Below are 27,213 nucleotides of genomic sequence, written 5' to 3' on the forward strand. Positions count from 1 at the left end.
CCTGTTCGCTTCCCTCTGAGTTCACCACCACAGCGTTTCCCACCTGTTCTCTGCTTCTGTTCAGGCACCACTCGGTCAGGGATTATGGCTGTAGGGACCTGGCCGCCCCCCTGCGCGTCCAGATGTAGAGTTTCATCCCCTTTAAACAGAATTTCCAGGCCACATTACATTGTCACCACAACACAACGATGAATGTGTAGACAGAATCAAAGCCGAGCTCTGGGTGTTCGGTAAATATTCAGTGTAAGTTTATTGGCACTAATGATATTTGTGGACGTGAGAATGCCGTCGGTGCTTCGCCCTCTCACCGAAGCAGCTGCCTTTCCTTGATGAACACAAATATTCAGCACCAGCTGGTGCCAGTCGACAACAAGAATCTACTATAAGTTCATCCATTCATCGTGCAGGCCGAGGGTCGTTACCCCCGCCCTGAGCCACGCTGGACCTGCTGGAGGTTGGATGAATGTAAATGGAGGACTGAGTGTTGTGGGACACTGCTGAATTATGCCATCTTGCGTGGCAATAATCTAGTTATCAGAGCTCAGTCTAAGAGTTGAAGACACAACTGTTGTTTCTGGACGGGGCCCCAGATTGGTGGTATGCAGCAGGGAGGGGTCGGCCGACAGTTGCTCCATGTGGAGGGCACCCTGACAGCGATATCAAGGACAGAGGCCACCAGTATAAAGCCTTTGTCACCCTCAAATCCCTAGTTCACCCTCAGCGGCTTTAATGTGGTGAAGCCTCTGAGAAATACTCTGTTTTTGAGCAGAGCCGCAGACAAACTGAGTGTGTTCACTCAAGTGCTTCACTTCAGGACAAGGTTCAGGCACTTAAAACATGAGAAACTTAAACAACCCTGATTCCAGAACAGCCGGGACGCTGTGTGAAACAGAAATAAAGCAGAATGTGATCACCTGCTGATCCTCTCTGACATAAACTCACCCGAAAACAGCACAAAGTCAATATATTTACTGTCTGAGCTCATCAGCTTCATTGATTTCTGTAAATATTTGATGATCCTGAATCTGATGCAGCAACACGTTTCAAACACGTTGGGACAGGAGCAACTAAAGACTGGGAAAGATGTGGAACGCTCCAAAAACACCTGTTTGGATCATTCCACAGGTAAACAGGTTGATTAGAACGTTGTTTTTTCTTCTTTCTTCCATAAATTTTTTCAGGACCCCTCAGATTCACCTTGTGACCTTTTGAGGGGGCCTCACCCCTGGGTTGGGAACCACCAGACTAAAATGCTGGTAGCAGTTAAAACCAGCTCCACCTCACGAAGCTCCAACACTAAGATTCAGTCAACAATAATAAATGATAATATTATAACAGGTATTCTGTTACCGAAAGTACTTGGACATGTACGTGTACTACTACTGTTTTCATGAGCGTACTGATACTTTTACTGGTTCCACTGTTTTTGAGCTCCTGCTGCCTTCAGAGACCAACAGCAGTGAACGACTGAAGGTCTCGACTCGAGCTGGTTGCTTTTAAATGACGTGACAGAGCCTGAATGCTGCTGAGTTCAGTTTGCAGTTACTTTTCTCTGCTGAACGTTTGAGTTTTGGCGATGAATTCCCATGAATGACGCGTGCCGTTCATTTCCTCAGAGCCGGAGCTGGTGAAGCTTCGATTTTCTCCTTCTGGGCCGAAACAGTCTCGGGCTGAACTGACCTCCACAAAGATGATAAATTTAGGCAGCTATTTAAAATGGGGACACCGCTCACGCAAGCATGTTCAGATCAGTTTCTTACAGTGGCGACATTAAAACAGCAGGTGTCAAATCATGAGAGCCATTAATCAACGCCACCAACAGCCCCTGTGTGTGTGTGTGTGTGTGTGTGTGTGTGTGTGTGTGTGTGTTCAATGTCAGATGTTGATGCAGAACACACACGATGTACCTGCTGTAAAAACACCTGCTACAAGAGAGTCGATGAGTTGGTCAGACGCTCGCCTCGATCCTGGACTGAGTCTGATCCACAGCAGGAGCAGGAGGAGGAGGAGGAGGAGGAGGAGGAGCTCTGACAGACCTCAACAAATAACACATACATTCATATTAAAGTGATGAAGAAGAGGGAGCTGAAACAAACAAGCTGTGAGATGGAAAACATAGAGTTCATATTTCACTTCAGACGGTCGCAGGAGAAACAAAAAAAATACGAAGTAAAATTAAAAAACCGTTTAAAAATTAATTCTCATTTAAAATTTAGACAAAAATATTGTTTTAAGGTCAAATCTAAACTCCAGATTCAAATGTTTCCACATATTTTAAGTCATACTGATGTGATGACATCATCCAATCAAGTGAGCATTTTCATTGCATCATTATTCATGAACAAAAGGCTCATTAGAAGTTGATGCAGCACAATATTTAACTGTCTTTCCACCATTTAACGTCAGTTTACTGCAGCTGGGATTATCGTGATGCTTCAGCAGTGACATGTTATTTTCCATAAATGTAGAAATGATCTGGCTAATAACTGAGGTGGAGAAGAAATAACTAATCCTAAACCTGGTGGGGTAGAAGTGAGTAAATGAGTTACATTCATTACTGAGCGGCCAAATATTGTTCAAACCCATCCATCCATCCATTCTCTTCCGCTTATCCGGGGCCGGGTCGCGGGGGCAGCAGTCTAAGCAGGGAGGCCCAGACTTCCCTCTCCCCAGACACTTCCTCCAGCTCTTCCGGGGGGACCCCGAGGCGTTCCCAGGCCAGCCGAGTGACATAGTCCCTCCAGCGTGTCCTGGGTCTTCCCCGGGGCCTCTTCCCGGTGGGGCATGCCCGGAACACCCTCCCAGGAAGGCGTCCAGGAGGCATCCGTTGAAGATGCCCGAGCCACCTCAGCTGGCTCCTCTCGACGTGGAGGAGCAGCGGCTCTACTCTGAGCTCCTCCCGAGTGACAGAGCTCCTCACCCTATCTCTAAGGGAGCGCCCCGCCACCCTGCGGAGGAAACTCATTTCAGCCGCTTGTATCCGAGATCTCGTTCTTTCGGTCATGACCCAAAGTTCATGACCATAGGTGAGGGTAGGAACGTAGATTGACCGGTAAATCGAGAGCTTTGCCTTTCGGCTCAGCTCCTTCTTCACCACGACGGACCGGTACAACGACCGCATTACTGCTGCCGCCGCACCGATCCGCCTGTCAATCTCACGCTCCATCCTTCCCTCACTCGTGAACAAGACCCCAAGATACTTGAACTCCTCCACTTGAGGCAGGAGCTCTCTCCAACCCAGAGGGGACAAGCCACCCTTTTCCGGTCGAGAACCATGGCCTCGGACTTGGAGGTGCTGATTCTCATCCCAGCCGCTTCACACTCGGCTGCAAACTGCCCCAACACATGCTGGAGGTCCTGGTTCGAAGAAGCCAACAGGACAACATCATCCGCAAAAAGCAGAGATGAGATCCTGTGGTCCCCAAACCAGATTCCCTCCGGCCCTTGGCTGCGCCTAGAAATTCTGTCCATAAAAATAATGAACAGAACCGGTGACAAAGGGCAGCCCTGCCGGAATCCAACATGCACTGGGAACAAGTCTGACTTACTGCCGGCAATGCGAACCAAGCTCCTGCTCCGGTCATACAGAGACCGGACGGCCCGTAGCAAAGGGCCCCGGGCTCCATACTCCCGAAGCACCTCCCACAGAATGCCACGAGGGACACGGTCGAATGCCTTCTCCAAGTCCACAAAACACATGTGGACTGGTTGGGCAAACTCCCATGAACCCTCGAGCACCCTGCGGAGGGTGTAGAGCTGGTCCAGTGTTCCACGGCCAGGACGAAAACCGCATTGTTCCTCCTGAATCCGAGGTTCGACTATCGGCCGAATTCTCCTCTCCAGTACCCTGGAATAGACTTTACCAGGGAGGCTGAGGAGTGTGATCCCCCTGTAGTTGGAGCACACCCTCCGGTCCCCCTTTTTGAATAGAGGGACCACCACCCCGGTCTGCCAGTCCAGGGGCACTGTCCCCAACTGCCACGCGATGTTGCAAAGGCGTGTCAACCAAGACATCCAGAGACTTGAGGTACTCAGGGCGGATCTCATCCACCCCCGGGGCACTGCCACCGAGGAGCTTCCGAACTACCTCGGTGACCTCAGCCTGAGTGATGGATGAGCCAGCCTCTGGGTCCCCGGCCCCTGCTTCCTCTACGGAAGGCGTGGCAATGGGATTGAGGAGATCCTCAAAGTACTCTTTCCACCGCCCGACAATATCCCCAGTCGAGGTCAACAGCTCCCCACCTCCACTGTAAACAGTGTTGGCAGGGTACTGCTTCCCCCTTCTGAGGTGCCGGACGGTTTGCCAGAATATCTTTGTGGCCGACCGATAATCCTCCTCCATGGCCTCCCCGAACTTTTCCCATACCCGAGTTTTTGCTTCAACAACTGCCCGTGCCGCAGTACGCTTGGCCTGCCGGTACTGTCAGCTGCCTCAGGAGTCCCACAAACCAACCAGGCTCGATAGGATTCCTTCTTCAGCTTGACGGCATCCCTTACTTCTGGTGTCCACCACCGGGTTCGGGGATTGCCGCCACGGCAGGCACCAGAGACCTTACGGCCACAGCTCCGAACAGCTGCGTCAACAATGGAGGTGGAGAACATGGTCCATTCGGACTCAATGTCTCCAACCTCCCTCGGGATTTGGTCAAAGCTCTCCCGGAGGTGCGAGTTGAAAACTCCTCTGACAGAGGGTTCCGCCAGACGTTCCCAACAGACCCTCACTACCCGTTTGGGCCTGCCAAGTCTGTCCAGCTTTCTCCTCTGCCAGCGGATCCAGCTCAACACCAGGTGGTGATCAGTTGACAGCTCAGCCCCTCTCTTCACCCGAGTGTCCAAGACATACGGCCGAAGGTCAGATGACACGACCACAAAGTCGATCATTGACCTTCGGCCTAGAGTGTCCTGGTGCCATGTGCACTGATGGACACTCTTATGCTTGAACATGGTGTTTGTTATGGACAAACTGTGACTAGCACAGAAGTCCAATAACAGAACACCGCTCGGGTTCAGATCGGGGAGGCCGTTCCTCCCAATCACTCCCCTCCAGGTTACACTGTCGCTGCCCACGTGAGCGTTGAAGTCCCCCAGTAGAACGACAGAGTCCCCAGTCGGAGCACTTTCCAGCACCCCTCCCACAGACTCCAAGAAGGGTGGGTACTCTACACTGTTGTTCGGCCCGTAGGCCGAAACAACAGTGAGGCACCTGTCCCCAACCCGAAGTCGTAGGGCAGCAACCCTCTCGTTCACCGGGGAAAACTCCAACACATGGCGGCTAAGGTGGGGAGCTATAAGCAAGCACACACCGGCCCGCCGCCTCTCACCGCGGGCAACTCCAGAGTAGAAGAGAGTCCAGCCTCTCTCAAGGAGTTGGGTTCCAGAACCCAGGCTGTGCGTGGAGGTGAGCCCGACTATCTCTAGCCGGTACCGCTCAACCTCCCGCACTAGCTCGGGCTCCTTCCCCCCCAGCGAGGTGACATTCCATGTCCCCATTGCCAGATTCTGAGTCCAGGGATTGGGCCGCCGGGGCCCCCGCCCACGACTGCTACCCAATTCCCACCGCATCGGCCCCTTCTGATCCCTCCTGCGGGTGATGGGCCTACTGGAGGGCGGGCCCACGTCGCTCCTTCGGGCTTTGCCCGGCCGGGCCCCGTGAGCAAAGGCCCGGCCACCAGGCGCTCGCCTGCGAGCCCCAACCCCAGGCCTGGCTCCAGGGTGGGGCCCCGGTAACGCCAATCCGGGCGACGTAATGGTCCTTGTTTTATTTGTTTTCATAGGGGCTATGGAACCGCTCTTCGTCTGACCCATCACCTAGGACCTGCTTGCCTTGGGAGACCCTACCAGGGGCAATAAGCCCCAGACAACATAGCTCCTAGGATCATCTGAGTACTCAAACCTCTCCACCACAATAAGGTGGCGGTTCAAGGAGGGGTTGTTCAAACCCACAAAACTTTATTTGAACTGTTGAAGATCCTGAAGTTTTAGAACAAACACGTCCGGCTGGATTTGGCACAAACATTTAGAGGATTTGTATTTGAACTGAATACTTAACTATCAGTTTAAATAAATCTGAATATTGATTAGCACATCAGAGTGTGGATTAAAGACTTACACGAATAATAAATCATCATTTTACTTTATTTAAATGATGAGAAAATATGAAATATGATCGTTCTGGATTCTCTAATATTTTGTGAATACCAGTGATGGAAAGTAACTAAGTACATAATTTCATCTTTGCCATGTTATACTTGTACTTCACTCTATTTCAGAGGCAAATATTGTACTTTCTAGTCAATTCCATTTGTTTGATAGCTTTAGTTACTAGTTACTGTGCAGCTAAAATTAGTAATAAGAAAAACAAGAAACTCTGAAGTAATATTATGAATGAAGCTAAAACCAGCTTCAACATGAATGCATCAGTAATCATAATCTAACCTACATTATTCTCCATAAAAGCACTTTTCCTCTTGGTGCTAAAATATCTTTTGATGCTAACACATCTCTTCTTTTACTTCAGCATGGATTTGGATGCATGAACTGCACTAGTAACAGAGTATTTCTTCATTACTGCATTTCTGCCGTTACTTCCGTGCATGCGCTGAGTTCCTCTTCCTCCTCAGAAGAACACAGACTTGTTCTATTTGTGCATAGTTCCAGTGCGAGATGCTGGTGTTTCCCCTCCTGCAGCTCCTGAGGGGGGAACTGGAGACGTTTGAGAGCCTGAACACCTGCTGCGGGGCGGTCACCAGCAGCCAGACGCCGCACTTCTGCAGGTTACCCCCCCCCCCCCCAAAACCTCAAGGGTTTCATAGTTCAAAGGGTAAAAGGTCATCTTTGGATTTTAAAGTGTCATATGTGAGCTAGTTCAGTGGATGTAAGGGATTAGAGCGTTACCCTAAACCGGCGATAATGACAATTCACTTAGGAGGATAAATGATCTCTGTCAGTATTCAGCTCACTTTACTGATCCCAGAACACTTCAGTGCTTTTATTTTTAAATAAATATCACACATTTAAAGAAGCAGCATATGAAAATGTTGCTGATAGTGAAAACTGTTGAGCTCAGTCAGTTTAAAGGCTTTTATGATCTGTACAGACGTGTTGTGTGTCCTCACAGCCTCCAGTGTGTTTGTTCCAGCTTCAACATCTTTACATTCAAAAGAACAGATCATTCAGATTACTGCGTGTCATGTTTGTCATCCAGCCACCTTTTACACAGTTAACACACACTTTACTCATCATTTGAACATCACTAATGTTATTAAGAGGATTTTTTTTTTGCAAATTTTTTTTAAATTCCTCTCTGAAAACAGCAACTTATCATGTCAAACTGCAGACTTATTAGAAAATACAAAATACATTAATATCAATTTATATCCAGCAAACATTTAGACATTATTTTTAATGTTGTTCTGATCAATAGATTAGAGCTGATGTATGAATCATGAGGGAATTATTCCTGGATTATTAGTGAATGTTTGATGAGTCCTTCATCACAAAGTGTCTGTTTGCTTTATAAGAGTTAAAGGTTGAGCTCTGTTCTGGGTTCAACCATCAGATGGCACCAAAGTCAAACAATAATAGAGACAGCACAGTGATAATAATCACTGAGAGCTCATTTTCAGCCTTTTGATTTAGTTTTCTTTCGCTCTCTCAGCTGCAGAAACTCTTCAGCATCAGTTTAGTTTGTTCGACAGCTTGGAGATGTCGGCTTGTCAAGCTCATTTCACTGCGTTCGTAAAGTGGTGCAGACATTCAAAACACGAGCAAAGTGTAATGATGTGACGTTCAGCGTGTCAGAGGTCACGAGCGGCGGCGTCTCAGCGCGCTCAGCCTGATATCAGCTGCTTGTGTTTTACACAGAATAAATGTTTGAGCGTCTCCAGTTCTTCAGGCACATCTCAGCGCCCGTCCAGGAAGACGTTTGTTGGCGTCATCTGGTTTCAGTTTGCACGCGTCCTGAGTGTTTCAGGGATACTCCAGCCTAAAAACAGCAATGCTAGATGAGAGCTGCCATGAATTATGCCAGCGATGGCAGACACGTACGGTTGCTCCCTTCTGCCGATGGAGATTCGGTTTCACTCGAGCTCATAAACTGCTGGTCCTCCAGCAAAGGTCAGCACCTTGTTAGGCCCCGCTGCGACAACTAACAGCCCCATTGTTCAGCGAATTCTTCTTTCTATGAATAAAGGCTCTTTGTGGCATTTAGAGCAAAGACAGCGCAGTGGAGGAGTGAATTTTATCGCTTTCAGGCGATTGTAGATTGAAAATATGAGAGCAACTAGTGAGAGTTTAATGACTTAACAGACGATCAGTTTGGGTTAGATAATAAAATCAATGTTTTTATGTGGGAAAGAATAGAAATGTTTGGACAGGAGCATCTGCTCAGCACCAATCAGACTGAGACTAAATGACTTTTAGTCTCACGTTTATTTGCGACACTGAGACTCACAGAAGGAATTTGTTGACCTCGACCAGCTGCTGTCAGCTTCGGTGTTGTTGAATGACACTAAAACAGCTGATTTACACGGACGCGGGTCAGGACTCGCTGCCTCGTGGATCTGGGGACCCTCGTTCAAAGCCTGCAGGATGACTCGTCATCTGTCTGCAGCTTCACTGAAAAGCTGAATGAATTCGCTGGTTTCCTCTGCTGACCCTCCTCAGACATCACAACAGCAGAACACGCAGCTGGAATGAAGCTGTGTGAGGCGACTGCAGTGACCACTGAGCCACCGTGTTGCCTTCATCACACTGTTAGCGATCGATAAATCAGGGTTTGGAGTGGATTCACATTCACACAGTCCAATCAAATCCAAAAACACAAAAGGAAGCGAAGGAAAATCTGAAGAGAGAGCAGAGGCTGGCTGGTGAAGGGCCTCTTGGTCTCATCAGGCCGGCCAGCAGTGGCAGAGAAATAAAGCTGCTGTCAGAGGAGGATGGAGTTTCTCCTCTTCTGCAGGATGAAGGTGACAAAGTGCTACTTTTTAAAAAATACATCACAAAATAACCGATGAGCATCTGACTGCGATTATCTGGTCTGCACATCAACACGCCAGCATTCACACAGCTTCTTTCCTCTCTGTGCAGACTGGACTGTGTGCTCCTTCCTCTGCTGCAGCTGAGGAAGAGGAGGTCAGCAGAAAGGCTCCACTGCCCTCTTGTGGCGGAAACCTGTAACATTCATCAGGCTGAGTCAGCCCACCCCTCCTCAGGCCCTCCATGAAGCTCACCATGAGTGCTGTGGGCGAGGAGATCTGCCACATGGCCACAGGACGAGGTGGGAAAGAGGAGAGGTGAACGGAGGCTGCACCTGAGCTGACAGGAGGTCTGTGAAGAGGAGGCACAGCTGAAGTCTGAAGTCTGAACCCTCACTGTGTTTGACCACGCTGATGAACTTTTCTCAAACAAAAAGCCTCTGACTGTGTTTCAGCTCCGTGTTAAAGATGCTGCACACGTGGTTTTCAAGTGATTACAGGTTTCTACTGATCCCTGATCAGCCTGTTAGTCTGTCAGTTACTATCTCACCACACGAACTGATCAGCAAACACAAGGGTGAACCAAGTGTGTGTGATTCTGTGTGAGAGCTGTCACATGTGCCTCAGTTCATTTCAAGGAAGAGAGAGAGATGATCTGACAAACTGATTCAGCAGCAGGAGGCCGAAGCAGCCTCAGACACACAGAAAGCTCAGAAACAACACGTTCACTGCAGTTAGAAATCACAGCAAATTACAAAGTTCTTCAGCAGCAGCTTGAAAATCAACTTCTAACTTCACGAGGAAACAAATGCAAAGAGATTCCTCGCTTAAAAAGATGATCCCAAACCGTTTCACCTGATATTTTACACAAATGATGTTTTCAGTGAAAATCCCACTGCAGTCCTTGTTGTTTGTCGTCACTGCAGGTGTGACTGAGCATCTCCATCAGGTGTGATTGTATCAGCAAACGTGTGTGAAGTTGATTTTCCACTCGTGCACGCTGGCTCGTGTTTCCCGTGCTGGTCCTCAGCAGACCACCTCTGCTGAGCTTTTTGTTTTTTTCCTGGTCCGGCTCTGGAGCATCCTTCCGGGACGCAGCTGCAGCCGTATCAGCCTGTGTCAGGCTTTCCACTGCTGCTGCCCAGGCGGGGAAACGCTGCTGCCAGCACCGACCTCGGCCCCGTTTCCGACCTTTAAAGAGGCACCATGACGCGCACGAAGCAGTGGCTGCTGGCCGGGTTTGCGCTTCTCTTTATTTCTGGAGCCGCTGAATCGAAACGGAATTTCAGATGTCCTTCAGGATGCTCCTGCACCAAGGAGACCATCATCTGCGTCGGGACTGCACAGATCCCGCGGACCATACCCAATGAGATCCACTCACTGTGAGCTACTAACTCTTTTCTTGGATTATCTCCTCAGTAAAGCACAAAGCTCATGATCGTGTCGCCCTGAGGGGGGGGGGCAGCGCGCCCCTGCAGACGGGGCTCCTGGTGTGTCTGGTACGGACCGTTTCTTGTCTTGTCCCACATACACTTTGATTTGTGTGTTTCCTCCGACAGGAGCATGGTGAACGGATCGATTTCTGAAATCACAGAGGGGATGTTTGCCCTCATGCCCTCCCTGCAGCTGCTGTAAGTCCTGCTTTGTCACGTGACAGTGTCATTGATTAGCTGCTGATCAGTAAGCGACATTTCAGGCCTTATTTGTACAGACCAGCAACACAGAGACAAAAAAGTAGATGGATTATTATTATGAACCTGGGGGGTGAGGGGGGAGTTTGAATGTTCAGTTTGCTCAGTTGTCAGGTTGTTTTTTTTCTTTGCAGACTTCTTAATGCAAATTCTTTGACCACCATCAAAGATGACGCTTTCTCTGGTCTCCCACATCTGGAATATTTGTGAGTATTAAGTCTCAGACTTACGGCTCTTTGATGCACCAGGATGGCTCAGTGTTTGTCTGTTTGCTGGTTGTTTGAGTGTAATTACTCTTCATCAGTCTCTCTGATGGCCAGAAACCACACTGATAAACATCTGAATGATTTAAAATATGACTAATTCATTATTCTCACGTTGTGCTCGTCCACACTGATGAACCTCTTTGAACAGATTCATCGAAGGGAACAAGATTGACACAATCAGCAAGAACGCCTTTCGTGGTCTGCGAGATTTGACTCATCTGTAAGTCTGCTGTGGGTCCAGACGGCATCTGCTGCACCTTGTTATCAGACAGACAGACGGACGGACTGACACTGATGTGTGTCTCCCTGCTCTCTGTGTCTCTGCTTCAGATCGCTGGCTAATAACAAGATGAGGTTTCTGCACAGAGATCTGTTTTTTGACTTGGACTCGTTGCTGGAACTGTGAGTAAGCAGTTGTGGTGTCAGCAGTGTGTGTGTGTGTGTGTGTGTGTGTGTGTGTGTGTGTGTGTGTGTGTGTGTGTGTGCGTGTGTGTGCCTCTCTAAGTGAAGCTGACTCAGGTTGTGTTTTGTGTTTGGCAGCATTAAACCAGCAGGAACGATGTGATGTGGACGTCATTAACATTCAGACTGTGTCCTCGTCTGTGAGGCTTCATGGTTTCAGAGTGACTTTTATTAGATGACGTGGTGTTTTTATTATCATCTTAAATAGTTTTTATGAACAAATATTTCAAAAATGCTTGTTTGTGACATGATTTGGTGAAATGATTCATCTTTGTGATTCTTTATAATCAAGCTGAACCAACTGTTTTTTTTAATTTGCTCACATTTTGAAGATGTAAATCATTATTATTTGGATGATGCTGAAGCATTTTGACTGTCATGGAGACTTTATTTGCTTCCTCTGGGTTTTGTGGCATCTCAACCGTTTCCTCTTATCGATATCAAACATATAACGAGCTAAACGTGCAGATATTGATGATTCCCTCTGTCACATGTTAGGGATCTGCGAGGCAACTCTTTCCAGTGCGACTGTGAGAACAAGTGGCTGATGACGTGGCTGAAAAACACAAACGCCACAGTATCGGATGTCTTCTGCGCAGGCCCCGCTGAGATGAAGGGCAAGCGGCTCAATGACCTTCCTCTTCCAGCGGGCGGGTGCATCTCCACAGGTAACATGACGAGAACACAACCAGAGGCGGTTATGAACAGTCGCAGGCAAGATGGACATGTCATGTTCGAAAAGAAAGAAAGAAAAGAGAGAAAGAAGAGAGAAATCAATAAAACTGTTCAATAATTCATTACAGGACACACACACACACACATACACACACTCACACACAGCAGTGCTTTGAGCTAAATGCTAATGTCAGCATCTTAAAATGCTCATATCATGTTAACCATGTTCAGCATCTTAGTTTAGCATGTTAGCACGCTAGCGTCTGCACAGCTGAGGCTGATGGGAATGTGATTCATTTTCAGGTATTTGGTCATAAATTTTGACCTGATGGTGGCGCTATAGAGGAAGTCACCTGTCAGTAGATTCTACCAGACGACTCTGTGAGCTGATGTCAGTCTGGACCAAAGTGACGACGTTAACGTGGAGCCATGATGCTGTTTTAGTCTCGGCTGTGTTTGAGCATCAAACCTTCAGCATGATGTCGTCGTTCTCTCGTTAAATGATGTTCTGTCTCAGCTGCACTCATCAGATTATTAGTGGACAAAGAACAGATGCACTAAAATATGATATTAAGAGTCCGAAATTATCAAAAATGCTTTATTTCTGTACTTTCTGCTGTTTTGTTTGAGCTGAAAGTCAGAAAAGGGAGGAAAAAACAGATTACATGCAAGTTTTAGTGTTATTTTCATTAGTTTCATGTCTGTGCTTATTTCATATTCATGGCAGGACTATAATCAACGCAGTGTGGACAGAAGAAGTAAAGTATTCAAATCAAACATTAAACAATGTGAAACCCAAAGTTTGACAGCCGTGACAGCTTCCCGTCTCTGTCTGCGTCCCACAGACTTCGTGCGTCATCAGTCCATCCCCATCCAGTCCATGTCGGCGGACATCTTCTCCTTCAAGGAGGACATATACGTGGCGATGGCTGCCCCAAACTCCAACAGCTGTGTGGTCATGGAGTGGGATCACATTGAGATGAACTTCAGGAAGTTTGATAATATAACAGGTTTGACAACATCCACAAAAAGTTCCTTTAAAAAGAATCAGTGCGGTGATTTTCTGTGTTTTTTCGCCGCCCTCGTCTTATTTAAGATGAGGATATGTAATGAAACCACTGTTCTGGAGTCAGTTATAGATGATGTGGTTATCACTGACAGCTGTTCTGCCCTCACAGGGAAGTCCGTCGTTGGATGCAGGTCCGTCCTGATCGACAGCCACGTCCTGATAATCGTCACGCAGCTCTTCGGAGGCTCCCACATTTACAAGTTCGACGATCAGCAAAACAAGTTCACGAAGTTTCAAACTATCGAGGTCTTCAACATCTCCAAGCCCAACGACATTGAGGTCTTCCAGATGGACGGTGATTGGTACTTTGTGATCGTGGACAGCTCCAAGGCGGGTTTGTCTACTTTGTACAAGTGGACCGAGCAGCCGGACCGCAACGAAACCGGCTTCTACTCCTACCAGTTCCTCCACGAGTGGTTTCGCGACACGGATGCGGAGTTTGTGGAGGTGGACGGGAAGTCCTACCTCATCTTAGCCAGTCGCTCGCAGGCCCCCGTCATGTACCTGTGGAACAAGAGCAGCCTGAAGTTCCTCCTACAAAGTGAGATCCCTCACGTCGACGACGTGGTGGCGGTCAAAGCGTTCCGGGAGGACAACGAGCTCTATCTGGCCATGACCTGCTACATCGGCGACTCCAAAGTCCTGAAGTGGGCCAATAAGCAGTTCTCCGAGGTGCAGGCTCTGCCCTCTCGAGGAGCCATGATCCTCCAGCCGTTCACCTTCTCAGACAGGCGCTACCTCGCCCTCGGCAGCGACTATTCTTTCACGCAGATCTACCTCTGGGATGGGGAGACCAAAACGTTTCACAAGTTCAAGGACATTTACGTGCAGTCGCCGCGGTCATTCACAGCAGTGACCACCGACCGGAGGAATTTCATCTTCTCCTCCAGCTTCAAGGGCAAATCCATGGTTTTCGAGCACGTTATTGTAGATTTAAGCTTATAAAGGCCTCACAGAATGATGACCGGTCAGAGAATGAGCTGGTCGCTCGGATCACTGTACGTCTCAGATGCTGTATGTCTTCCTTATGCAACTACATAGATCTTTCTTGGTTTGAGACAAACTTCTTTGGCAAGTTTCTGCAACTTATATGATTAATGATAGACCCCAAGCAGCTAATCTGAAACTGAAGGTTGATAGAAATCTAAAACAATGGCGACCGTTTAACAGCATGACGACGATGCCACATATTATCTGAAAGGTTTTGGTTTTGATTCCTGGCGATGCACCTGTAAACGCGGCGCTCAGCTCGCCTCAATGAGAGAAACCTGAAATAGTGACTGTTCGCCCTGTGGCTGTGCATGAAACCCCGCTGATATCTGCGCCACCTCTCAGTGAGCGCCAACCGCGTCACCAGGCTCCAACATAAACTGCTCAGTGTGAAGCCAGGCCACACCTGAAGGCAGGTGTGGGAGGAGAGACAGAAAGAGAGCTCAGACCCGTCTCACTGTCACTCTCGGAGAAGGTTTGCTGGATTGTCCATCTCGGAAAACAGTTGTTGGACGTAGCTCTGTTGAAGTGGGCATCGACTGGCATGAGACAGCTCGTCAGCTCGTCGTCAGATTCTGACGATTTAAATGTGCATGAAACCGAAGTTTTCTTCTAAATCTTTCCACCAGAACTACAACAGAATGTATTAACTGAATATTCTGAGCTTTAAGCCTAACTGCACACTTATAACCAGCTGCTGTGTGAACTGAGTGCCTGATCGGTGGCAGAAGAAAACATCATTCGCTCCTGATTCCTATGCAAAACGTATAACACTGAATGTTGCTCTGAATTACAATCACAAGGTTAATTGTGTGCTGCTGTGTGACCTGATATAACATTTAAATGATCTTAAGACACAAACGCGAGCTCTTTTCTTTACTGGTCTTTTGATATTTTTCATGTCTTGCACAGATTTCATGACTCGGTCTGTTGTGCATGAATCTGAAAGTCACAAAATGCTAACACGATCGATCATAAGCAATATGATTCTTATCATTGGCCTTCTGTCTATTGCAATGAGCTACCTAGCACTGATGTGTAAATATCTTTCCACTGTACCACCTGAAACTAACGACTAACAGCTGATCTGCATCGACGACCTTCAGTCTGCTGCAAGAACGAGTTTGTGCAAAATACATTAAAGTACATTTAACCACATGTGTTGTGTTGGGCTGTTTTCCACTCTGTCCTCCAGTCCTGGCAGGTGCACAGACTGTGAAACGTGGTGATAAAGCAAAGACAAAGTGCCTCCGACAGCATGTTTGAAACTGATTCAGCGTCTGAGGCAGCGTTTTCTTCCAACTGCAACACCAGACCAGTTTCTGATGTTCGTGTTCAAAGGGTTTAGAGTTTCTGTTCAAAATCAAATGTCCACTTTTCAGGCACAGAGAGGGTCATCATCATCATCATCATCAGTTATTATGGGCACTCACTGGTGGGGTTTGAGATGACTGACAGTAAAAACCTTCCATCAGCAGGAAATAATCACCTGAGAGCACAGACACTGAACCATGAAGCTGTTCAATAATCCAAAACATTTCCACAACTCAGCTCTTTATCATGAACCACAGCAGTGGAATGTAACGAAGTAAATCTACTCAGTATTAATAATAATACAATAATAGTCTACTCAGTGCATAAGTACAAACTGGAGGTACTTGTACTTTACTTGAGTATTTCTGTTGCATTTTCCTTTACATTTCTACTCCACTACATTTGTCTGACAGCTTTAATTACAAGTTACTTTAAGATTGCAGTTTGTCATACCCTTCCTATCCAGTGAAAACCATGTATCTCCAAATGTGGTAATTATAAATTAGATTTTTATCTGATAAACTGAAGGATGGTGTGTTCCTTCGTGGGTTGATAAAATTCTCCTGTTTCTTAAGAGAAATAAACAATTTAAAAATGAGAAAATTCATCGTCACAAAGCTGAAAACAGGCTGTTTTTCTGAGATACGAGGTTCTCACAGGACAAACATATCTTATAGAATATGATGCATTGCTGTAGATTAAACCAGCCAACAGTATAGAAATATACTGTACTGAATACTGAAATATGTTGGTATATTTTATTTGTGGGTATATTTTATTGTTTATTGTCTTAGTATATTCTCATTTCTGGTATATTTTTATTGCATTTACGCATACTTTTATCTGCATGTTAGTTTATTTCATTCTAGTATCTTTATTTTATTTTATCATTACTTTCTTATTGTTTCTAACATGGGGGTTGCAATACAAATTTCATTGACGTGTCATGCTCAGTGACAATAAATAAATACATAAATAAATAATGCAGCAGGAATATTAACCCACAAATCAGATATGATAGATGTTGGAGCTATTTATTTATTGATATTTAGTGTTGTTTAGTTTAGTTTTGTTAGTATTTAGATTTGATTATTCTGAATCAATTTATTTGATTTCATTATGATTAGATTTTTGTTAGTATTCTGTTTATTTGTTTAGTATAGGTGTTTTGTTTGTCATTTGTGGTTTTGTTTCATTTGGGCACGTTAGGGGGGCACCCGATGACATAAGTAGGGCTACGGTAAGGGACCAGCATGCACCTGGGTGGGCAAATGGTTTTTTACCGGAGCGGGAGAAGCACTGTGGAATGTCTTTGTTCTTTGTTTGCTCGCTGTTTGGTTAAATAAACCACGTTTTTTGTTGAAATTGAACATTTGTTTGGACATTACGTTTTTCCCACCCGCGTACACCACAAACCCATGGTGCAGCAGTGGCCCTTTGATTTTTTATGATTTTTGAAGTTTAGTTTGAAATTTTTTGTTGCTTGGACAAACGGCTACTACAATAGAGAAACACTGACAGGAACATTTTACTGATACAGCAACACTTCTGATGCTTCGAGTTGCTGATAATATTTAAATACTTTTACTGCTGCTTTTACGTGAGTAAAGGATCTGAAAACTTCTTTCACCACTGATTAAATGTTATCCTGCTCTTTTTCATAGTAGCAACAATAATTTCATCTATATTAAACATTTTTGTCTAAAAGGTTCATTCTTGATCTCACAAACAGCAGGTCGGTGGGTGAAATTTTATATTTTGTTTGTATTTATTCATATTATATATTGTTTTTAACAAATCAAGTTTCCTTGTAGAGAGTTCCCTCTTTAACGAGGGTCACTGAATGCGTCGTCACGCTCTGACGTTGGCACGGCCGGAAGTGATGCAGGTCGTGATCCTCCATCGGCTGATCCGGGTTGATGGTGCAGAATGTCTGTGAATCTGCTCAGCGGACGCATCGCGGTGGCGCTCGCGTGAAACTTACCTTGAGTCGGTTTCATTCGGTGTGTTTGTGCGCGCGGAGCGACATGGATCCGTCCCGCAGGAGCGAGGGAGACTGGCAGGGGCTGGTCAGCGAGGTGAGACCGAGCACAGGTGAACAGGCAGGAGGCTGCTGTCACAGTCAGACACGACTCACTGATGCGGTCTGGATCAGACTGAGGAAACCTGAAACCCGGTTCGGTTCCTGTCAGTCTGCAGGGATCCGGATTAGGAAGTGGTTTTTCCTCGTGTCTGCAGAGACACGCGTGAATCAACATGCACCACAGTGCTGCAGGTGTGCAGACCTCACACTGCTTGTGTGTGTGGTTATTATATCAGTGTGTGTGTTCACATCAGCAGTTTCTCTTCTTTCTCTGCAAAATCCTGTAGCTCAGATTTAAAGTCACTTTTCTTCCAGAATGATCGTAAAATAACAAGCGAAGACCTCAGATGATTCATGGCTCAGAGGAAGATTCCTTAACATCAACATTTAACGAGCAGAAAGTGTCAAACGCTCAGACCTGCCGCTTGTCTGTTTTCACTGATTTCAACATTTCCACATTAATCATTAATGGAAATATTCAATATTTGCGGTTCTACACAGGAAATCTGATAAATGTCAGCATCAGAGAAAGTCTAATGTGATTACTGTGACATCGGCTGTTGGTCACACACTGCTTCGTTATCTTCTTTAGTAAAAACGGTTAAATCTCTCCGACTCTGCCGTCCAGCCTGCATCCTAATCTGTGCCTTTAACTTTCTTATCCCTGTCTTCTAAAACATTCGTTCTCGCTTGCAGTTCCTGATCTGTAAGCGGAAGTTGGAGAGTAAGAAGGAAGCTCTCCTGATCCTGTCCAAAGAGCTGGACACCTGCCAGCAGGAGAGGGATCAGTACCAGCTGATGGCCAACCAGCTCCGCGAGCGCCACCAGGGCCTCAAGAAGAAGTACAGAGAGCTCATCGTAAGCGTCTCCGCCCGGCGCGACTCTCATTGTCCACCGTGACGCTCAGGACATGCTGCATTTAATGACCTCTGTTTGTGTCTAATAGGATGGAGATCCCTCTCTGCCTCCGGAGAAAAGGAATCAGGTGAGTTGATTTTAACCTGCAGGTGTTCTTTCTAACAAAAACACTCACAGAGTTCAGTGATATTCAAAACAAACAGAGAAAAAAGCTCCTTCAGGCTGAGTTTGGCAGCTTGATGCAGAGGCAGTGGCGTGCACAGGAGGGGGGGGGCAGGGGGGGCGACTGCCCCCCCTCTTGGCCCAGTTTTCGAAAAACGCGTACCAAAGTGCCCTCTTGGACTCCAAAACGCACACTAAAGTGCCCTCTTGGACTCCAAAACGCACACTAAAGTGCCCTCTTGGACTCCAAAACGTGTGCTAAAGTGCCCCCTGGGAGCCAAAACGCGTGCTAAAGTGCCCCCTGGGAGCCAAAACGCGTGCTAAAGTGTCCCCTGGGGGCCAAAACGCGTGCTAAAGTGTCCCCTGGGGGCCAAAACGCACACTAAAGTGCCCCCTGGGAGCCAAAACGCGCGCTAAAGTGCTCCCTGGGGGCCAAAATGCGTGCTAAAGTGCCCTCTTCAGTGGCGAGGACACGCTATATGTGCCCTTTTTTTCCTTTCCGCCCCTGCCCTTCAAAAAGTCTGTGCACGCCACTGTGCAGAGGCTCCAAACGGCTGGATGTCAGCGGACTACGTTACCCAGAGTTCAGTTCTGTGCACGCTGCAGCTTCGCTGGTCTTTAAGTTGTGTGCTAAAATATTCCAAGATGATCAGAACCACATCGCACCGCAGCTTTAAACGTAGATCCAGGTTTTACAGCAGCTGAATTCAGCCTGTGTGACGTCGCTCGTGTTGTGTTCGTGTCCTGTTCAGGTGAATTTAGCCCAGCTGCTCAGAGACTCCAGAGAGAAAAACAGCCAGCTTTCTGAGGAAGTGAAGGAGCTGAAGCAGCGACTGACGGAGGCTCAGGGTGATAACAAGGTAAAAGCAAATGAGGTTCTGTTCTGTGGCTTTTTATCCCTGAATATATCTCCAACAGCTGCCCGCTATCAACCAGTTCATCTGATTTAAGTGAGTGGCGTTCAAGTCCCCGTGCAGAAAAGGATTTGATTGGTTCTCTTCGTCCCGCAGCTTCTGCGAATGACCATCACCAAACAGAGGCTGGGAGACGAGGAGGTCGGCGCTCGACACTTTCCTGCACACGAACGAGAGGATCTGGTCAAACAGTTAGAGAGAGCTGGAGAACAGGTGAGAGGCGGAGCTCAGTGCTACATTCAGGCGTCCACGCTCGTGACTGCACACGCTCGCACATGCAGGCCGTGGTGGGGGAGAAGAAGCCCTGCAGTGAAAGTGTCACTGAAGTAAATGTATGAAAGTGTCTTGAGGAAAATGTACTTCAGGTATTAGAAAAGTAGTCACAGTTTTTGTATTGACTCGCCGTAGAACGAGGTCCTGCAGCACAGCGTGAAGTCACTCGCCGACGAGCTGCAGGACGTTCAAGCTGAGCGCGACGTCTTCCAGCAGAAGGCTCATCGCCTCAACGTGGAGATGAACCACATCGTGGGCAACGACGACATCCGCGTTTTAGACATAGACGCCCTGTGCATGGAGAACAGGTGAGTCTCCTGCTCGCCGCCTGTGAAGGTTTCTTTCCCGTGTGAGCCGGCTGACGGCGGCGCTGATGACTGTTAATCTTCCTTTTTCAGGTATTTGCATCAGCGGTTCAGTCAACTGCAGGAAGAAATCGCCTTGCTCAAAACAAACCTGGTGAAGTATAAGGTAGCTGCTCTTTAATTGTCCCGCACCCCCACCATACTTCTACCTGTTCATCCGTCCCGTGGAAACACGGAGCGAGTGTCTCAGTCTGTCCCTCGCTGGTTTCAGAACGCCCTGGACTGCAGGAAGAACTCCAGGATCTGCGGGAAAGCCAACAGCAGCGCGCTGACTGGAGTTCTGTCTGCGAAACAAGGTCAGACCAGGACCTGAACAACCCTGCAGGGTCACCGAGAACTGTCCTAAACCCTTCATCTGTGTGTGTGTGTGCGTGTGCGTGTGCGTGTGCGTGTGCGTGTGTGTGTGTGTGCAGTGAAGGAGCTGTTGCTGTCTGAAGAAAATGGCTGCAGTTTGCCGGTGACCCCTCAGTCCATCTCAGACCTCAAGTCCCTCGCCACGGCTCTGCTGGAAACCATCCACGAGAAGAACATGGTGATCCAGCACCAGCGGCAAATCAACAAGTACTTCACCTCACACGTCACTGTGTGTGTGCGTGCGCGCGCGCGTGTGTGTGCGTGCACGTGTGTGTGTGTGTGTGCCTGCGTGCGTGTGTGTGGGCATGCGCATGCGTGTGTGTGTGTGCGCACGCGCACGCGATTTGTACGATCAGTCTCTCGGACACGGGACAGCAGAGTTTGCTTGTCTTTAGGATTCTGGGGGGTCGAGTGGCAGAGCTGGAGCAGAAGCTGCAGACGTTGGAGGTGTCGGGGTTGTGGAGTCTTCCAGGTGAACACAGACAGTCTCGGTGTTTCGGTGAAGCTTTGTCTTCTGCGTCCTCTTCACATTTATTCACGTCCCTTCTCTTCTTCTGTCCCTTTGCTTCTTGCTGCCTGGAGGCCTGACTTATAACGTGTCTCTGGGAACATATGGAAGTATGTTCCTCTCGTCACCCGCCCGACCTTTGATCTTCATCTTCCTCATCGCTTCTCACATCTGCTCAAATGTTCTCGTTTCCGTCCTGTCCAGCAGTTTGACTCATGTTGCTGCATGTTTTGTCCCCGCAGGAGGAAAAGACGGCGTCGTCCTGCAGACGCAGCAGCGGGAGTCAGCGCGGTCTCCTGGACGGGAAGGTGGACGTTCACTCGGTGGGTTCTCCTGTTGTCATGCCAACGTCATCTCATGGGATGGTGTGTAAATAGCACGCCACTGTTTGACTTCCTTTGCTCGTTGCCGTGGTAACAGTAATAAACACAGTTTGTTTAGCTTTAGGCGCCAGAACTACTCGGGTTAGTTAGAATGAGTCGAGGTTGAATCGTCCATCCGTCCTGACCTTCAGCGCGTGAAAAACTTAAATCACACGCAAACAGCAAAAATGAGTTGTGATGAGACGTGAAGTTTGTGGAGACGTCGGCGCCGCCCGGTGAGACCAGGCTGTTTATACACATCGTTAATTTGCACGTAAAAAAACCTGAGAAGAAAAAAACGTCTATCCATCGTTCTGATCCCGTTTCTTCCATCTTGGATCCTTACAGGTGATGAAGGGTCAGAAACATTCGCTGCGGATCAGCAGAGCTCCACAGGAGTCCCGAACCAAGCGAGTGGAGCGCCGGCCGTGTCGGGAGGTCCAGGCGAGGAGACGGGCCGGCGGAACCCCGAGGAAGAGCCGGACCCAGCGGACGGTGCAGAGACTCACGGCGGCGGCGGATCACAGATCACAGCCGATTTAACGGCTTTAACGAGTCACCGCTCAGGAGAAGAGGAGCGTCTCAGTGAGCCGCCTCCCGCAGATCCAGATGTGAGCCCACAGCAGCTGTCAGACCTCTCACAGAGGACGGTAGAGGAGGACGAGTCAGACGACCGCGCTGAGCGCCTCGAAACCGATGAGACGGAGTCACAGGAGGACGTCCTGTCCAACCAGGAGATGCAGCTGTCAGACGAGACAGATGTTCGTCAGGACGTCTGATGGCAGGACAGACGGATGCATTTAGAACATGATGCTGCTTTATTCTTTTGGGTGAATCGGGAGAAAGTGACACTACAACAGTCACAGTCTGCAGCTGGGTTTGATAAAAACATCTGTGAATCCAAGAGACACAACACACACGACCGGGACGCTCCATGAAGGGTGTCCTCGTGAATAAACCCCCGTCAGCAGGAGTGACTCACAACACGCCCAGAAAACAATCTCAAATGTCATTGAACTTCTGCTTTCACTCCTTTTTTAGTCTCATGTAGCTCCGCCTTTTAAAACATACAGTCACAGTACATGGCCAAAAGTATGTGGACGCCAGAGAGCAGCGCCCGCATGCGTTCAACCTGCCGCTCTGATCGTGGGGATCAGACTGGGAGAGGAAACTCTGTGGATCTTGTTTTTGTGCACATTGTGATGTTGAAACAGGAAATGATTGTCACCACACTGTGGGAAGTTAAACACCGTGTATGAGAGAGGTGATTAAAAGCAGCAGGAAAGGACTGAGCGATGTGGCTGATTCGCTGCCGCGCTGCAGAGGTGGGACGGTTTGCATTTTTCTGCCTTCCATCGTAAAATTTCAGTCTTCCTCCGTTTAGTCCAGATTCACCCTGCCAGTCAGAGCGAGAGTCTCCAGGAGTAAACAGTGAGAATAACCTTTGCATCACATTTCTGCTGTTTACTCTCGTCTGAGACACGTTTCAGGTTTTCTTTCACACAGTAATGAATTCAGGATGACGGACAGAGAGCGGCTGCCGCCCTGAAGACAAAGACGCCGCTCAGACACGTTTTCTTATCCTTCGTCTGTTCCCCCTCGACCGCATCAGACTGAAGCGAGCAGCGCAGCAACACGTGGACTGAAGCAGCAAACGTCACCGAGCACAAACAGTCTGACGTCTTCACTGAAGCTTCACTCAGATCAGAACTAAACGTCCTGACACGCGGTCTTATGTCCAATCACACAGTGTTATAGATATATGAAATGCTGCATGACAGTATATCAGTGACTAAAAATGCTTTTCTTTTTTCATGCTTTTATTTTATTCCTTCACAGAGAAATATTTGATGAATTACAAATATGTGAGACCTTCGTCAAGAACACATTCACAGAAGTTATGAGTCTGTAGCACAGCATCTAGATTACCAGCACCGACGTCTTCATCGTGTTTTTGTTGTAAAAGTCTGAACTCACATAGAGCCGTGTGTGTGTGTGTGTGATGAATGTGTACAAGATGGATTTATTTCTGCAGAATAAATCATTTTCAAACACCAGTTTGTTGTTTGAAGTATCTAACATGAGAGCACATCGTGTCGTCAGGCCCTGATGGGAAATCTGTAAACTTTGGGTTTACACTTTTGGTTCCTGCATCAGAAAGACTAAAATGTGAGCTGATCAGACTGTGCAAAGCTTCATGTTCTGTTTTTGATGAAACATCCGCAGTGGATTTATTAAGCAGCATGAACACAGTTGGAATAACTTGCTAGATTTGATGAAAAATGTTTTAAAATACCTTAGACTTAAGAACAGACATTGAGGTGAAGCGGGAGAAAAACGTCTTTATTTGCATGTTTGACTACAGGAAGCTGTCCTCTGACAGTTTAAGACAGATTTAAAAAAAGCAAGTTGAGAAAGAGTCACATTTTCTTCCTTTTTATGATGAATAACATTGATATTTAATGAAAATGCAGAAATGTTTTGGGGCTCTGGCGCTGACAGAATTTTCTCCCCGTGTTTCTAAAGCTTGGAAAAACAACAGGATGAGATAAGATAAGATAAGATCCAACTTCACAGATGGTTCATCTGTTTGCAGTTTTAAAAGCCTGTCTGGGCTGCACATTTTATTTGTGCAGTGACAATGCTAACATGCTAATGCAGCAGGCGTGATGTTAATAATGATGTTAGCATTTGCTAATTGCCACTAAAGACAAAGTTCAACAGAGGCTGATAGTGTCAACTTTGAGAAACCTGTTGAAATTGGCCTAAAGCAGCTCTGCCGGCGACTTTCCACCCCTTCAGCTGCTGAACTTTGGGAGAAAGCCGCTGATTGCTGTTGGTTTAAGAGCACAGAGGACATAATGAATGAATATAAAGGGAGAATCTGCAGCTTCCACCCCCGCCGACACACTAACTCCTCCTCGGCCGACGGGTGTACTGCTTGTATTGCGTGTTCCAGAGATCGGGGGAGGAAATGCCGATGATGCAGCAGCCGAGCCTCCCCCCCGCGTTTCCATTCAGCAGGCTCGCGGGGTCTCCGCCGAGCCCCAGGTCATCCATCTTCTCATGGACCACCACGGCTCTGCCGATCGCAGACACCGCTCCGAACAGCGTCGCCTCGGATTCAATCATCGCGTTGATTTTCCCTTGCTGGGTGTCGAAGTTGCCAAAGTCTCCGGGGTGGTTGGGGTGATTTTCATTATGTGGATTGTAGTGGCCACCGGTGGAGTCACACCCCGTGCTCAGGTCTCCGAACTGATGGATGTGCACCGCTCTGAGCACCGGACCACCGGCCACGGGGAAGCCACTGACCCGCAGAAGGACTTGGAGTTTGCCCTGAGGATAATCCTGCTTGAACAGCACCTGGCCGTACACTTTGGGCAGACCCTGAGCCAGCGAGGAGCTGGGTCTCACTTTGCAGGCTGCATACAGAGTGCCATTGTACTGCGAGACCTCCGGTGGAGCCAGAGTGTCACTATGAGCTGAGACACATTGTTGACAGGCTGCCAGCAGAACCAGCAGTGCCCCCAACATACTCACTGACCTGAAACATAGGAAATTCATTACCACAAATGTATTTTTACTTCAGTAAAAGGAGCAGCACCTCATCATAAAATACTTTGCTACACGTGAAATCCTGCATTTCTGAATGCAGAAGCATCATCACACCGTCGCCCTCCTGCAGAATATCTGCGCTCAGGATGTTATTATGGGAATATTGGAACTAATTCATTAACATGTAAGAAGTATTTGAACAGTGGTAACAGATGGTGGAGTTGATTTGAGCTTCTTTCTCTGCAGCTCAGTGATTCAATCTATCGACATTCTCCTAATTTATATCATCGTGTATTTACACAAAACCTTGATCTGAAAAGTTTTTCACTCTGGATGGTGGAGGAGAAGTGTGACGCAGCAGAAAAAGGGATTATTTAAGTAAAGTACACAAGAATTAGAATACTTGTACTATTGCCTGAGGGGAACCTGGATCAGCTGCAGCTGCTCCCTCTCTACAGCAGCAATGAAACAGAAAAGGGAAATAAGAAATATCTTGGAGAAGCTGTTCAAATGTGTAAGAAATGTGTAAAAACATGAACACTAGACAACACAAAGCGACCATGAATCAGAAAACACATGTAAGAAATTCTCCATCAGGTCAGATATACTTTAAATGATGAACTCAGCTTCTCTCCTCCACTGTAAATGTTGCTGAGTGAGAAACTACAATATCTCTGAAGTAAAAGTACACAGAAGCGCAAATGTTGCGTAACGTTACTTCAGAAGCAGCACGGAGTGACTCTCCTCCTGCTGTCACAGTTCATCTGCGTATCAAACACACATCTCTCTGTCTCTGTCCGTGTGGTGACATCATGAACGCGCACGACCCCAAAACATTAAGGATTCATTCAGTAAGGAGCGCTTCACGCGCGCTTCACGCGCCGCTGACGGCGCACTCACCTGTGTGGACGCATGATGAGCAGAAGCAGACTGACTCCCGGGCGGCGTCTGGTCGTCTGGCGGGTGGAGATGTGAGTGAGTTTCTTAAGGTCTCTGTTAGTGGGCGTTGTTCTGTGAGGGTGGAGCTGACCGTGGCAGCTTCTCGTGGATTCAGGACGCGTTTCAGATGGTGTTAACGTTTCCGCGTTGCGCAGCTGGATCTGTTTTCTTCTGCTCCTGCTCCGGATTTTCTTCTTCTTCAGCCTAAAATCTTCGCGGTTACTCACGCCTCCTCTGGGGACAGAAACTCCTCCTCCTCCTCCTTAAGTAACCCTCCAAACAGCTGTTTCATCCAACCACCGGGGACAGCAGTTAGATTTAGCTCCTTGTATAACTGACAGAAAGTGTTATATATCAGCACTCCTGACCCTAAAGGTCCGTTTCCAGCGTTTCTTCCTGTGTTTCAACGAGAAAATACAAACACACCTTTTAACATTTTCACTTAATTCACTTCACTTCATGTCTTATTGTTACATTACTGATGCATTCATGTGCAGGACGCATTTCAATTTTTATTTTTTCTGTACTTTTGGCTATAGTTTAGTTTACCATATGCACATTATATAGATAATTAAAAAACTATATTGATCATAAGATAAAGATAAAACTTTATTAATCGCCTGCTGGACAAATCCTGTTGTTACAGACGGCAGCGATCGTAGCAGGAATAACAAGAGAATAAAAAATACAAAATAAAAGTTAACTTTATACAGTATATGTTGATTTTATTAGAAAAAAGAACTATAAAAAGTATACTGCCAGTGGAAACTTTTGAAGAGAACTGGACAGTTTGGAGAGAATTGCACATGGTGTGTAGGGATAAACACACAGTGTGAATACAGACCCAGAGCTACATTAACTGATGCTGGAGCTGAACTCTGACAGCTGTTGGGATGAAGGACCCGCGGTTGCGCTCCTTCTTACAGGGTGGATGCAGCAGTCTGTTACTGAAGGAGCTGCCGAGGGCCCCCACTGTGTCATGCAGGGGGTGGGAGGTGTTGTCAATGATTGATGTCAGCTTGGCTAACATCCTCCTCTGGCCTATGGCCAGCATAGATTTTTAAAATCTGTGAAGTAAAAATGACTTGCATGTAAACATTGTGGGAAGAAGTGTTTCCCTCTGAAGTGTAGAACAGCATAACTTTTAAATGCTCCAGTACAGTTAAGATTAGGATTGTACTTCAGTAAATGTAGGCTGCTCGATAAACTGTGTGGTGTAGCCCAATATTACCTGTTTGTTCCTGGCGAAAAGAGGGAACAGTGGATTATTCGAGAATAGAATTACAGAATTACACAGATTTGTCAATAATTTATGAACTGTATTGTAGACATGAATGTTAGAAAACCGTATTCTAAAATTATTTAATTGGTTGTCTTTATGTTTGGGTTGTCTATATT

The 27,213-nt window shown here is 47.2% G+C and overlaps 3 protein-coding genes across 4 annotated transcripts; 2 read left to right on the forward strand and 1 right to left on the reverse strand.

Moving 5' to 3' along the window:
* The first annotated feature begins 10,181 nt into the window (after positions 1 to 10,181).
* LOC121604315 (leucine-rich repeat LGI family member 2-like) lies at positions 10,182 to 14,083 on the forward strand. The gene is made up of 8 exons (XM_041933804.1): positions 10,182 to 10,357; positions 10,535 to 10,606; positions 10,801 to 10,872; positions 11,081 to 11,152; positions 11,263 to 11,334; positions 11,893 to 12,062; positions 12,915 to 13,079; positions 13,248 to 14,083. The coding sequence occupies exons 1-8, from the start codon at positions 10,182 to 10,184 to the stop codon at positions 14,081 to 14,083; spliced, it is 1,635 nt and encodes a 544-aa protein (XP_041789738.1).
* A 3,271-nt stretch (positions 14,084 to 17,354) lies between these two features.
* On the forward strand, positions 17,355 to 23,372 carry LOC121604313 (coiled-coil domain-containing protein 149-like). 2 transcript variants are annotated; one of them, XM_041933802.1, is made up of 13 exons: positions 17,355 to 17,520; positions 18,222 to 18,383; positions 18,472 to 18,510; positions 19,298 to 19,405; positions 19,556 to 19,672; positions 19,868 to 20,040; positions 20,131 to 20,203; positions 20,309 to 20,393; positions 20,511 to 20,658; positions 20,847 to 20,923; positions 21,034 to 21,069; positions 21,202 to 21,282; positions 21,670 to 23,372. In XM_041933802.1, the coding sequence occupies exons 1-13, from the start codon at positions 17,362 to 17,364 to the stop codon at positions 22,098 to 22,100; spliced, it is 1,689 nt and encodes a 562-aa protein (XP_041789736.1). In that variant the 5' UTR covers positions 17,355 to 17,361; the 3' UTR covers positions 22,101 to 23,372. The 2 variants fall into 2 exon arrangements, with proteins under 2 accessions (XP_041789736.1, XP_041789737.1); XM_041933803.1 differs by lacking the exon at positions 21,034 to 21,069.
* A 271-nt stretch (positions 23,373 to 23,643) lies between these two features.
* On the reverse strand, positions 23,644 to 26,002 carry LOC121604316 (extracellular superoxide dismutase [Cu-Zn]-like). Its single transcript, XM_041933805.1, has 2 exons — positions 25,777 to 26,002; positions 23,644 to 24,865 (listed from the first exon to the last, which is right to left on the reverse strand). Exons 1-2 carry the CDS (start codon positions 25,788 to 25,790, stop codon positions 24,232 to 24,234), a joined length of 648 nt encoding a protein of 215 aa, XP_041789739.1. The 5' UTR covers positions 25,791 to 26,002; the 3' UTR covers positions 23,644 to 24,231.
* Between the last annotated feature and the right edge of the window lie 1,211 nt (positions 26,003 to 27,213).

This window comes from Chelmon rostratus, chromosome 3 (genome assembly GCF_017976325.1).
Source record: "Chelmon rostratus isolate fCheRos1 chromosome 3, fCheRos1.pri, whole genome shotgun sequence".
NCBI classification, from domain to species: Eukaryota; Metazoa; Chordata; class Actinopteri; order Chaetodontiformes; family Chaetodontidae; genus Chelmon; species Chelmon rostratus.